The sequence below is a fragment of the Pocillopora damicornis genome, chromosome 12 (assembly GCF_964200805.1).
Source record: "Pocillopora damicornis chromosome 12, jaPocDami1.2, whole genome shotgun sequence".
Lineage (NCBI taxonomy): Eukaryota > Metazoa > Cnidaria > Anthozoa > Scleractinia > Pocilloporidae > Pocillopora > Pocillopora damicornis.
In genome coordinates this window covers 18,042,296-18,054,802 of record NC_142681.1, presented here as the reverse complement: position 1 = coordinate 18,054,802, position 12,507 = coordinate 18,042,296, and the positions used below count along the sequence as shown (strand labels likewise).

The window sequence follows — 12,507 nt, the reverse complement described above, 5'->3', positions numbered from 1 at the left end:
AACAGAACGCTTGTTAACTTTGACGCTTCCTCGACCAGATTTCGTTGTTCGTCGTGTCTTTCCCTTGCAAAAAGCAAGAAGAATGAAAAGAGTCGTCACGAGGAGTATGAAACGCATGTTGTTCGCGGATATACACTTCACAGAATGATCGTGCCGTGGTTTATTGTGAGTGGTAATATTCACGATACTCAGTCAGGGGTTGGGGTGTGTCGAAACCACGAATTGGTTCGCACATGAAACTTAATTTCTGACACCTTCAGCTTTATTGCGGGGATGAAACATATGATGGCAAATTCTAGCCTTTACCAGGCCCTTTGTTAAAAGGGACCATCGAATAGTCTGTGAGCAGATTCTCATCGCCTCTGGTGTACAGGCAGCTCGCGTACTTCGCGGAAGGTCTTACTAGCCGGCCGGCGATTTACGAAGGGATATTTCGTGTATGAAGGACCTCCTGAGGCCTTCGCAACATGAAGAAGTTTGCGACATGCTGATGTCGAATGATAAGGGTGGTGAACAATTGTGGCTTCCTCGCGTTTTCTGCTCGCCTCTACAATACGAGAGTCTGACAAGGACTGGGAACATTCGAGAGTTGCACTTGACTCTCAATTCCTGAACTCCCGGAAAATAATCACGATAACTTTTTGACATATTGGAAAAAAATAGGAATATAACAGTATCAAGTTCACAGTATCACTCAAATCAATGTGTATTTTGTGCGTGTGGGTCTGCTAGCCAAGAAATGTAGAAGAACCCTACTTCTGGCAATGGCTAATCGACCCTAGGAATGTGATATTTTTAGTGTAGTAATCGCATGGGGACTAGTAAAATTATGAATTAATTTCACATGTTTTTTCATAAGTTGTACGACGCCAAAGCAATGATATTAGCCCTCCTAAAAAAACTTTCGCCATCGATGAAATTATTATACTTTTAGCAAGGTTGAACCTTTTTTTACTCTTTTTAATTTCAAGTAATTTTGCCCGTGGGAATTACTGGCATGACGAAAAATGGCAAGGCAGCTTTCGTTCAAGATTATCAACAATAACTTGATTTATTTCCTTGATTTATTATAAATTTGATTGCGTATCAAGTAAGTTGTAATTTCGTTACCGTCAAAGTACAGTGTTACCGTCACAATTAAAGTAGCAGGTAATAAGAAGCGACGTAGGATAATCAAATTAGTTCTGCGATCAGTAACGTATCTAATTACGTTTTTCCAGGGCGTTAAGCGCGTAGGAACATAGCAGCAGGATTGTTAAGGAAAGCCATGTTTGATTGGAAATTAGTGCACGAATCGTTGTAGAACGTGAGCAAGTCTTGAATTCCACACGGAATTACGTGGATTTCATGTGCTAATAAATGTAGCAATTTTTGCAACCTTAAGACTAGATTGTACTACTGATAGATAGATCGTGGAACAGTACGTGTAATGCTGAATTGTCAACATTAACACCTGAATCAAGCAAAAGTATGCAGTCCACGATTACTGAACCAGGGTGTGCGGAATTCTCAGTAACGCAAGTGGGAAATTCTGCGAAAACTTTGATTCCATTAAAAAATCTGTGGTGGGAAATGCAACAATGAGAAAGAAAGTAATAAACAAGTCATAACACAACATGGCCATGCAATCTGTGTTCCTTTGGAGACCCCATTAAAAAAAAAAATTCTGATAAGTAATTAATTTGCTTTGGTTCAAGGGAAGCGTGTAGTTTTCTCCTTGGAAGGTCACTCGACTCGTAGCTGCATCCATTTGAATATTTCCTATGATCAATAAGTCATAAAAGGACGAATTTCTTCTTTAAGGTCACTTAGTGATTAACTTGCGAATCGAAACAAGCGTGTTAGAAGGAATTTTTCCTTTACTCTGTACAATTTAAACTACTGCAAGGTAAGTTTAAGGTGTGAAGGTTTAAGATCACCTACACCTGTCCAGTCGTCCTAGTGACTACCTATTTGCACTTAATTACTGCATGTGTGCAACCCGGCTGTTTTACGCCAGTTTTCGTCTCCCGCTAAAAGCCGATACAGATAGTAGAAGTGACTAAAAAAAAGAACCGAAGAAATTTACTCAGTTACCAACTTTTCGAATTGTGGAGTATAATCTGCTAAATCGAGCTGAAATTTGGTCGAAACAACAGCAAAACAGATATCTCCATCGAATCCAAACTCCCTTAAAAGGAGTTAAACAATTAAGTTCTGAAAGTGTACAAAGAATGTGATCTAAATGCTGTCTTTATTTCTTTATCCCTTATCTATCGCTTAATAACACAAATTCCATGAGACTGAGTTGTCCAAATTCTAAGTTCATCCCCCCACTTAGCTACTCTCAATTTTCTTTGCACTGAATTTCATCCCATTGATTGCACTGAGCCGGCGACTCTGAGGCCCTGAAAAAAAAAACAATTTAAAATTTATCTATAAATGAATTAGTCAATAAATCTGTCAATCTGTCGGTCTGTCAGTGAGTCAGTTAGTCAGTCATTGAGTCTGTCAGTCAGTTAGTCAGTTAGTCAGTCTGTGAGTCATTCAATTAGTCAGTCATTGAGTCTGTCAGTCCGTCAGTTTGTCAGTTTGTCCGTCTGTCAGACTGACTGTCTGTCAGTCTGTCAGTCAGTCAGTCAGTCAGTAAGACGGTCAATCAGTCAGTGAGTCAGTCAGTTAAATTACCAATAATCGTCATTATATCAATGGCATTATCTTTCAATCGATCCTCAACTTTTTGTTGTATTTTCCTCCACCAGCCGTACATCTTCCCATTCCTCCCTTAATCCATCAGGTTGTCCATTTGTCCGTCCATTAAGCTGCTACCTTATTCTCTAAACTAGGGTGGGTCGATTTATCGAACGATTACCTTCAGGGGGATAGCTTATTCCCCACATTTTCACTGAATAAACCTTTGACGTTTCCTGCCGGATAATAGCGAGCCACAATGTATATTTTTTTTGACTGTCCCGACCCGGTTGAAGTTTGAGCCACTCCAACGGATGTAGTTGCCTTCCACACGACCTGAGGATGGCAGATACACGCCATTTTAAAACGGAGTTTAAGTTTATCTAGGAAGAATTGAGTAGGTTTACATCCCGCGGATTTGGGCTGAAATATCTCGCGAATCGGAGTGCGTATGGAAAGATTTAAGAGAAATAACTAATTGGAGTGGTATTGTGATCCACAAACTGGATAAAAAATGTTTAGCTCAGATACAGGATTCTGGTAGGTTTGAATGTCGAATCGATGTCGATTGGGCTAGGTCGGTACGTTAGTATTTATTTTATCAAGACAAGAAAGAGGAGGGTGGTCGGTTTGCACATCTCGGTTCCAGCCCCCCTGTCTCAATTAAGGGTGGAACCTGTTTTATGTGTGTCAGAGGATGCATGTAAGGGTGCTTCGTCCCCATCAATTTCAAGATTTATAAAATTGGTTTTGCAGGAAAATCTTTCCAGCCTCATTTTTTGCTTGTGTTTCTCTCCTTCAAAAAACTATAAGCTCAGTTTACCCTGAAGGTTTGGTGCGTACGTCAAAGTGGAGGGTGTGAAACTCTGACGACCTTATTGAGTGTGCAATGTTAATGTTTGAATGCTGTTATAAGATTGAATATTTTTCTTTCGTCTACTGCTGTAGTCACAATCAGATACAAGTAAATTAGCCTAGCCTTTTAACCGTTATCACTAAATAGATCTTAATTCCTTTACCTTTTTCTTTCGTTTCTTAGATTTGGACACTGGTCCTTGTCTTATTAACAAGGACGATTGTTCTGGAGGATCTGCTAAACCCTCAACTACTTCAGAGTAATAGTTTTGTAGACAAACTTTTCATGAGGTATCTTATTCTACCATTTAGTACTGATTGCCCTTCGTTCGTCGAGAAAAATGATTTCATTCCATTTCGGAAGGACTCCGTAAAACAAATGAACACAATGATATCTATAAGTAAGCTTAGGAGTTTACCTGCGTAAAGTGACCCGTTTGGGATGTGAATCCAGGGTTGCTATAATCGTATTTGGGCTCTTCATTGTCATACCTTAAGAAGTGGAGAAAATGGTATATTCTAGCTTCAGTCGTCTAGAGGTTTATATTGCTTTTAAGTAACTGTAATGGTTCTGTAGGTAAGCGTAGATCAGTAAACGTTAACAAATCTCATTTCAAAATGTACATATATTTAAAATGTCATATTTCATTTAAGGTACAATAAGTGGCGAAAGTCTTTGCACTCTCTACTGCTTTTTAAAATTTTTTATATGACGCTCATTGTTTCCCCTCCCCCACATTTCAATATTGCCTATTTTTAGCTAAAACCGTGGCCGCCGATATTTTTCCCACCTCGCCTGAAAAATTTTCAAAATTTTGCACAATTTAGCCTGTTCCTGTTCGTAATTCCGGCCAAGCCTATACGGTCATTGGCCCCCGTAATAGCATTTAGTGTTCACTTGTATAACTCCCTGAAGAAGTCTACGAGAGTTAGACGAAACGCGTTAGAGAATAAAAAAGTTTTATAACTTCTGTTCGCAGAGTGCTGCTCACTAGTTTAGTTTTTTAAAAAAATGTTAAAAAGTGAATTTCACTTATTCCAGGAAACATTGCTTGGGGGAAAGGGAGGACTTAAAGTAACCTTTAACGATTATTTACAACATTTCTCTGTAGGGATGTCGACCATCAAGTAAGGGGAAGCACGTCAACTGCTTTTGTCACTCATTGTAGTTTCGGGCTATTGACTCTAAATCGTAATGTTTTGACTATTCTGAAGTGGTCAGCCTTACCAAACTTTTTGCGAAGGTTGTTAATTTACTGCATGTTTCTAACTGATTGGAGCAACCCCTTCTTTTTGAAGACGGGCATGAAGCAACGATTGTTATTAAACGCAATATTAGAAGAATTTTTAGGACTTTCTATGTAATGTTAAGTAAATTTGCAAATCAGAATTTCCCTACCATCCAATCAAGGCATCAGCACAATCAGCAGAGTCACGTCCCTGAAAAAAGGCTATGTTTTCTCCTTCACTATTGCGATTAGGATCATGTTCAATAATGTTGTTAGCTGCTAAGTGATCTGCCCAGACCTGAGCGCGTTGTACCAAAGTGTCATTCCAGACCAGGGGATCTGCCCCATGCAGAGCACGCCTGTCGTTGTGTCCCTTCAAGCAGGCATTTTCTGTAAAAATTCAGAGCGATTGTAAATGATTATCCTTAAAGGTCGCATGCTTTAAAAAGAGCAGTTTTCTTTGGCATGTTCTGAAAAAAAAAAAGAGCGTACATATCGCAGGGTACAACTGATGAAACTATACGGCACATTTTAAGGTCCATATGTTTATACTTTACCGGTGATTCACAAAGTCAATTTAAAATGAAATGATTTTGTTGGAGCAATTTGGAATAAATTAGCACAAGGAGAGTTTCCTAAGACGTGTAAAAATTAGATACATCCTATATTAGTTCTCTACACAAAATTTCAAATTTTTGCACTTAATTTTCTTCTTTCATGCTCCTTTTGGAATTAGTCTATGTGCTTTCAGCTAAAAAGTGAGTTGGAATTTTCATGCAAACTTTTACTTAACTCAGTAATAAAACTTTTATATCTAGGGGAGAAAAACTTAAAGAAGTAAAATATCTGTAATACCAGCGGGAGGTGGAGGAGCTGTCGAAACCTGTGAAGTTGTGATCGGCGCATTCGTGGTTGAAGGATTTGCAGAAGTACTGGGTGAATCTGTTGTTGAAGGACTATCCGTGGTGCTTGGTTCCCCTGAGGTCACAGGGCTAGCTGTGGTACCTGGAGCAGCAGTGGTACCCGGTGCGGCAGTAGTACCTGGGGCGGCAGTGGTACCTGGTGCAGCAGTGGTACCTGGTGCAGCGGTAGTACCTGGTGCAGCAGTTGTACCCGGTACAGCGGTGGTGCCTGGTGCAGCAGTGGTGCCTGGTGCAGCAGTGGTACCTGGAGCGGCAGTAGTACCTGGTGCAGCAGTGGTGCCTGGTGCAGCAGTGGTGCCTGGTGCAGCAGTGGTGCCTGGCACTGCAGTGGTACCTGGTGCAGCGGTGGTGCCTGGTGCGGCAGTGGTACCGGGTGCAGCAGTGGTACCTGGAGCGGCAGTGGTACCTGGTGCAGCAGTGGTACCTGGGGCAGCAGTGGTACCTGGGGCAGCAGTGGTACCTGGTGCAACAGTGGTACCTGGAGCGGCAGTGGTACCTGGTACAGCAGTGGTACCGGGTGCAGCGGTGGTGCCTGGTGCAGCAGTGGTACCTGGAGCGGCAGTGGTACCTGGTGCAGCAGTGGTACCGGGTGCAGCGGTGGTGCCTGGTGCAGCAGTGGTGCCTGGTGCAGTGGTGGTGCCTGGTGCAGCAGTGGTACCTGGAGCGGCAGTAGTACCTGGTGCAGCAGTGGTGCCTGGTGCAGCAGTGGTGCCTGGTGCAGCAGTGGTGCCTGGCACTGCAGTGGTACCTGGTGCAGCGGTGGTGCCTGGTGCGGCAGTGGTACCGGGTGCAGCAGTGGTACCTGGAGCGGCAGTGGTACCTGGTGCAGCAGTGGTACCTGGAGCAGCAGTGGTACCTGGGGCAGCAGTGGTACCTGGTGCAGCAGTGGTACCTGGAGCGGCAGTGGTACCTGGTACAGCAGTGGTACCGGGTGCAGCGGTGGTGCCTGGTGCAGCAGTGGTACCTGGAGCGGCAGTGGTACCTGGTGCAGCAGTGGTACCGGGTGCAGCGGTGGTGCCTGGTGCAGCAGTGGTGCCTGGTGCAGCGGTGGTACCTGGAGCGGCAGTGGTACCTGGTGCAACAGTGGTACCGGGTGCAGCGGTGGTGCCTGGTGCAGCGGTGGTGCCTGGCGCAGCCGTGGTGCCTGGTGCAGCAGTGGTACCCGGTGCAGCAGTGGTACCTGGCGCAACAGTGGTAACTGATGCAGCAGTGGTACCTGGTGCAGCAGTGGTCACTGGAGTTGTAGTGACTGGCTGTGTTGTAGTTGGCTCTGAAATAAACCATTTAAGTGAAAAGAGACGTTATAGGTACTCAGGCAAAGTTTTCTGAGAAGCTTTGACCTTGTACTCAACGATAAATAGCGTCATTGTTGGATTTCCTTTGTGAAGAATTACTCAAAGGCATAGATCTGCTCTTATGTAGGAAGTACGGTTACGTCAAATGAATTATACATTACTTCTGTCTACAAAAGCATCTGCTTCTGTGCAAACGTAAAAGTGCCAAACGTCAAGTTAGACGTGTCTCTTTGTGATATGCGAATGAACAGAAGTACGGTACACTAAAATTTATTTTTATACAGTTGTCCTGTACGTGGAAGTAGCAGATCACGTCGCTACTTACGGACACAAAATCCGCATGATGTTTGACAATGAAGTAACATGTATTGGTAGTAATAACTGCCGGAGCTACAATAACCAAGTCTTTTCCAATACGAGCAGGATCCAGTTGAGTCAGGTAAACAATCTAAAGAGAGAAGACGACGAAATTGAAAAGTCAAGAAAGAAAAAAACGACTTAAAAGAACTGCCAGCTAAAAATAACTAGATACCCGGTGCATTAAAATCATATTGGGTGAAAAGAAATTTTTGTGTATAAACATTTTTTATGTATATTTTATTTTTTTATTTTATTTTTATGTATAAACATAAACATTTTGTGTATAAACATTGTGTATAAACATTGTGTATAAAACATTGCAAACATTGCAAGAACGTACACGGGACGATCCCTCAGGACCTACTGAAATGCTTCGAAGTTCTTAAGAAGTGCAGGAACAAATTTGACTGCTTATTGTACGAAATGCTTTATATAAGAACTTTAAAGCCAAACCTGAACGTGCAATCGGACTCTATTCGTGCGAAAGTATTTGTATAATCTTCGCACCTATTATGTTAATTTTTCGCGCCACATCGCTTAAATACTGTTATTTGCATGTTTTAAACTTTTACCTTGATAATGGAGTCATGACTACTCCGAAACGTCGGATTTTATCGTTCGTTTTTACCGTTTTATCTTTTAAGAAATCTCTTTTAATATAAATAATTATTGAATCGATAAATAAAGAAATAAATAAAATTTGTCGTATTTTTCTGTAAGAACTCTACAAAATAGGTTTAATCTATTGGCTCAGTTCCTGGAGTTTTTACCTCAAGCTGTATGATAAGGACATTAGTTCCTTTCCATGTCCTTCACAAGATTGTTTTACTTACTACAAACGCTGCACGTAGCCGGGCAGTAGGTGATCATGAACTTATAGTAATAGCTTCCTTGTTGGCAGTATCCTCGGCTGCCCCAATATCTGCAATTTGCATTTTTATCCCTGCATGCTAACACAAAGAAGGAATACACAAATATAGTTTAGAATTTTTTTTAAACTTTAATGTATGTAACTATAAACAAAATGAACCTGGAATGAGTCCTTTTTACACCCGATTCCTTTTACAGAGGCTGGTGTGGTTATTATTCTTTCAGGTCCTTACATATAGGCCCTGTTGGCTTCGTTTTTGATCAGAATTTAATTTTTTCAACCATGTTGACGAGGCCAAAAGGTGTAATTTGCATGTATACCAAAAAACAAACAATTAAGTCTGCCATTTGTGACACAGGTCTTTCGGTAACTCTACAGCCCTGTTGGGTTTGTTTTTGAACAGAATTTTTTTTTAGACTTGTTGACGAGGCAAGAAGGGGTAATTTGCATGTATACAGAAAAAGAACAATTAATTCTGCCATTTTTGACACGGGTCTTTCTGTAATTCTACTCTGTCGCAGAAATAACGATAATTATTGTTTACAAAAATGGCCGTAGCGTAGCTGCTTGGGGAGTGTACAAAGAACTCTGCATAGTGTAAGGCTCTGTTAACCCTTAACTTCCAGAAGTGATTAACCTGAAACTTTTCCCTTTAATATCCATACATTATCCAGCAAACAGGTAATGAGAATATTCAAACTTATCAGGTAGAAGTTGTTACCTTGATTTAACGCCAAATTCTCGTTAGAAGGAAATGTGTATAAGGTAGAAGGGAGAATAAACAATCAGATCTTGAGAGTTAAAAGGTAAATGGTTCGTGCCTAATATAATATACCGCTGAACCCACCTTCACAAAGACCGCATGTCCTCTTGCAATACATCCTCATTGAGTTGTAGTAATAACTGTTGGGATGACAATATCCAAGACGTCTCCAATAGCTGCAATACTGATACCAGTCAACGCAGTCTGTTTAGGATGAGAATTATTAGTTACTCTAACTGAATAAAGATGTACGTTTCTATGGAAACTGTGGTGCTACGTCGGTGGGGGGGGGGGGGGTAGTTATTAAAAGATGATTTGGCTTTATCAACTTAATTAAAAATGAAATTGGTTACCGTATGTTTCAAGCTTCAGTCCTTCGTCAGAGCGAATACGAAGGGCTATCGCTAAAAACGCTAGCTTTTGAAACTCTCTACGGCGGCCAGTTTACATTGACAACTTGGTTGATAAAACCGAGTCACTTTAACCTGTCCCCTTCTTTTGCTATAAGCGCTGAACATATATAGGCCACCTTTTTTTCAACAAATTAGAGATAACATAGCTTAGCTGATGTCTTTACTTCGCATTATTAAGACTGTAGAATAAATTTCATGGCGGGAATCATGTAACCTCTTTCCTGTAACTTTGAAAAAAGTTCAACGCTTACTGGAACACCTGTATCTATAAAACCTTCACTCTTGTAATCAAACGTTCGTGAAGGAATCATTGTAAAGGCCCTCACTCACTTCCGTCGATTGAGTTTGATGTTTCAATGTTCTTCGTTGGCACTTTTGCGATGAAGGTTGTACAATTTACGGCATATTGAAATATAAATAGTTCTGGTTTTTTTTCCCCTCAAACTTTGGAAAAAGATTGGCGGAGCAGATTTGATCAGTAACGGTATGAATTGACCACTGTGATTGACTGATACTTAGAGGTGAAGCGGAACCCACAGGGTTATCATAGAGATATCAGTAGAAATGGCGACAACCTCCATCTGTGTAAGTCTTGTTTCAATAGACTCGTATCAAGAAATGTGGATCAACTTAGATTACAGCAGGCTTTGTTAAACGATTAACAATGATCGTATATGGCTACTTTGGAACAATGGCAGAAACAGCTTTAAAATACACGCAAAACTGTATTCAAAATGTCCTATTATCCTTCGAGCGGCAGGTTTAAACCATCGGCAAAACTGACGATAAGCCAAATCCTCCCCGTGGTGGTGATTCTGATAGATTTTTTATGATGAAAATAGTCACGGTGGGGTGGATGGTGGGGCGACTGTAGCTTTCGTACCTGAAGTAAAGAGATGTCACTGTTTTTTTGCTTTATATTTTCTGGTTAAAGCCTATTCCAATGGTGATACTACTACTGCTTTTGCTTCAGAATTAACTTAGAGATACACTTCCGAAGATGGAAAGGAAACTCACAGGTAAGAATTTAACTTTTCGATAGTAATAATAATAAACAACCAGAAATATATTCAAAACTTTGGGCGATAGCACATGGCGAGTGTCTGACAGAACTCGTAAACGTTCGCAATTTCACTGCATTACCCTCAAAATACTTACGGGAGCGCTTGGAACGCAGAGAAGATTGTTGTGGCCTCGCTGAGCAAGCGATCAATGACACAAGGATTAGAACAATAGGTAATAAGCGCATTTTGAACTGTTTAAAAACGCAGCCAAGTTAGTTGAATCGCTTGAATCAGATAGACTCCTCTGTGTGTTGTAGATCCGTGAATTCTAGTGTATGGTGTTATCGGAAGGAAACATTTCATATTTAGTTTATACAAAAATAAACAAATTAATGCTTCATATGGTCTTAAATACAAACAGGAAAATTAAAGCTTTTAGATTGTTTATTTCCTAATTGTTTTGGTCGTAAGAAAGTGTGTGCTTTATCTCATGCTAAAATGCCTCTTTTTCAGGAACTGTCTAAAGTAAAGGCGTGAAAATAATGGTTGTCTTCCCTTCACGTCACATGAAATACGTGATCTGTCTTTAAAAATAAATAGAACGGCGTGTTAAAAGTACATATTTAACCACTTAACAAAAACACAAAAGTTTCATTAACATATACACCAATGCAATTTTTTTAACAAATTTCCTTGAGTGTTTTTAAGGATCACGCGACGCACTCTTTCTCTTTCTTGCCTTTACTCAATAACTTTGAAATTATCGATAAAAAAAGCGAGAGATTTGCCAAGCCGCTTAGAACTAAGCTAAACAAATGTAAAGGAAAGCTATTCCACAGTATTGATTCTTTGACCTCCTCGTTAAAAGATTTCCGTCCTTGATTTTAGATGTTTAAAATGTTAAAGTATTTCTACTTAATTTTTACTGCTAAACTACTAAACTTTTAGCTGAAGTACACTCTAACATTTAAATGATTTTTAATTACAGTTTGTTTTTACTTTCCAAGCTAAACTCACAAACAGAAGACTTGTATACTCAGTCATCCTATGACTTGTTTTTTCGAACAAGAAATGTAAGTTTTAGATGAAAGTACCGAAAAGAGAAAGTGATAGATGTTTACAGCGGCTATAAAAGAAAATTAATAATGGTCAGATCATAAAAGTTAAATGATTGTCGGACAGGTTTCTAGACCTAATTCCCGTTTTACTTTCTAGAGTACTCGATTTAATTGAAATATTCTTAGAAAATCTAAAGAATTTCTTTTTTTTTTTCTTAAAAAAAGATATACTATCTTCCTATCTCGGTTGAATTTACGCATGTTAACATTTTAATTATCAATGATTACAATTTACTTAGCTGTCTCAGCTAAACTCATAAACACTGTAAATACAATATTGTCGAAGAAGATGGTCTATTTGAGTTTTTCCTAAAAAGCTTGATTTTCTAAGTGAGCTGATGATGGTCTTTAAAAATTTTTAAACCAAACCAAAGGATTTCAGAACAGTTAGAGAACTTATTTCAAAATCATTAACCATGGACTAATTAAAATCGGTTTTTTGTTATCAAAAGTACTTGATATCACTTTTTCTCCTCACTTGAACTATCTCATATGAATTTCGTGGCAAGTTATAAGCTATTAGAGAAATTACTTATGATTACTTTTTTACGTCAGGACTATCAATATTGTATTTATTTGACAGCTATTTTGAGGCAATGAACTCTTAGTTGTTGTCATTCGGTTTCCAACCAGTTTGTTAAGATTATTGGTCATTGGCATTTCAAGATTATTTCCATGACTGTTTGTTTTAAAATGCCATGATGATGCGCCTTTGTTCAGAGGACAAAAGTTATACTAACTGATTAAGAGTAAATATTTATATATAGTTAATGGTATCTATATGGATCGGAAGATATTTTTTCGTCTTGTCACGGCCGTGGAACAAAGAAAAAAAATTCTGAGTCCCTGAATCGAACCTCAGACCTTCGGATATTTTATCTTGTCTTAGAAAGTTACGCATTTCTGAATCAATTTAATCAGACTACCTAAACATACAATGCAAGCGGCAATCTTAGAATCATCGGTAACGAATTGCAACCAAGAGTGAAGTGTTAGCAAACCATAA

At 39.7% G+C, this 12,507-nt stretch overlaps 1 protein-coding gene across 1 annotated transcript; it reads right to left on the bottom strand.

The window, feature by feature from the left end:
• Window positions 1–2,214: 2,214 nt before the first annotated feature.
• Window positions 2,215–10,766, bottom strand: LOC113670272 (uncharacterized). Its single transcript, XM_027186383.2, has 9 exons — window positions 10,538–10,766; window positions 9,051–9,170; window positions 8,166–8,282; window positions 7,298–7,420; window positions 5,610–6,947; window positions 4,925–5,144; window positions 3,945–4,017; window positions 2,852–3,006; window positions 2,215–2,387 (listed from the first exon to the last, which is right to left on the bottom strand). The coding sequence occupies exons 1-8, from the start codon at window positions 10,626–10,628 to the stop codon at window positions 2,854–2,856; spliced, it is 2,235 nt and encodes a 744-aa protein (XP_027042184.2). The 5' UTR covers window positions 10,629–10,766; the 3' UTR covers window positions 2,215–2,387; window positions 2,852–2,853.
• Window positions 10,767–12,507: the final 1,741 nt, after the last annotated feature.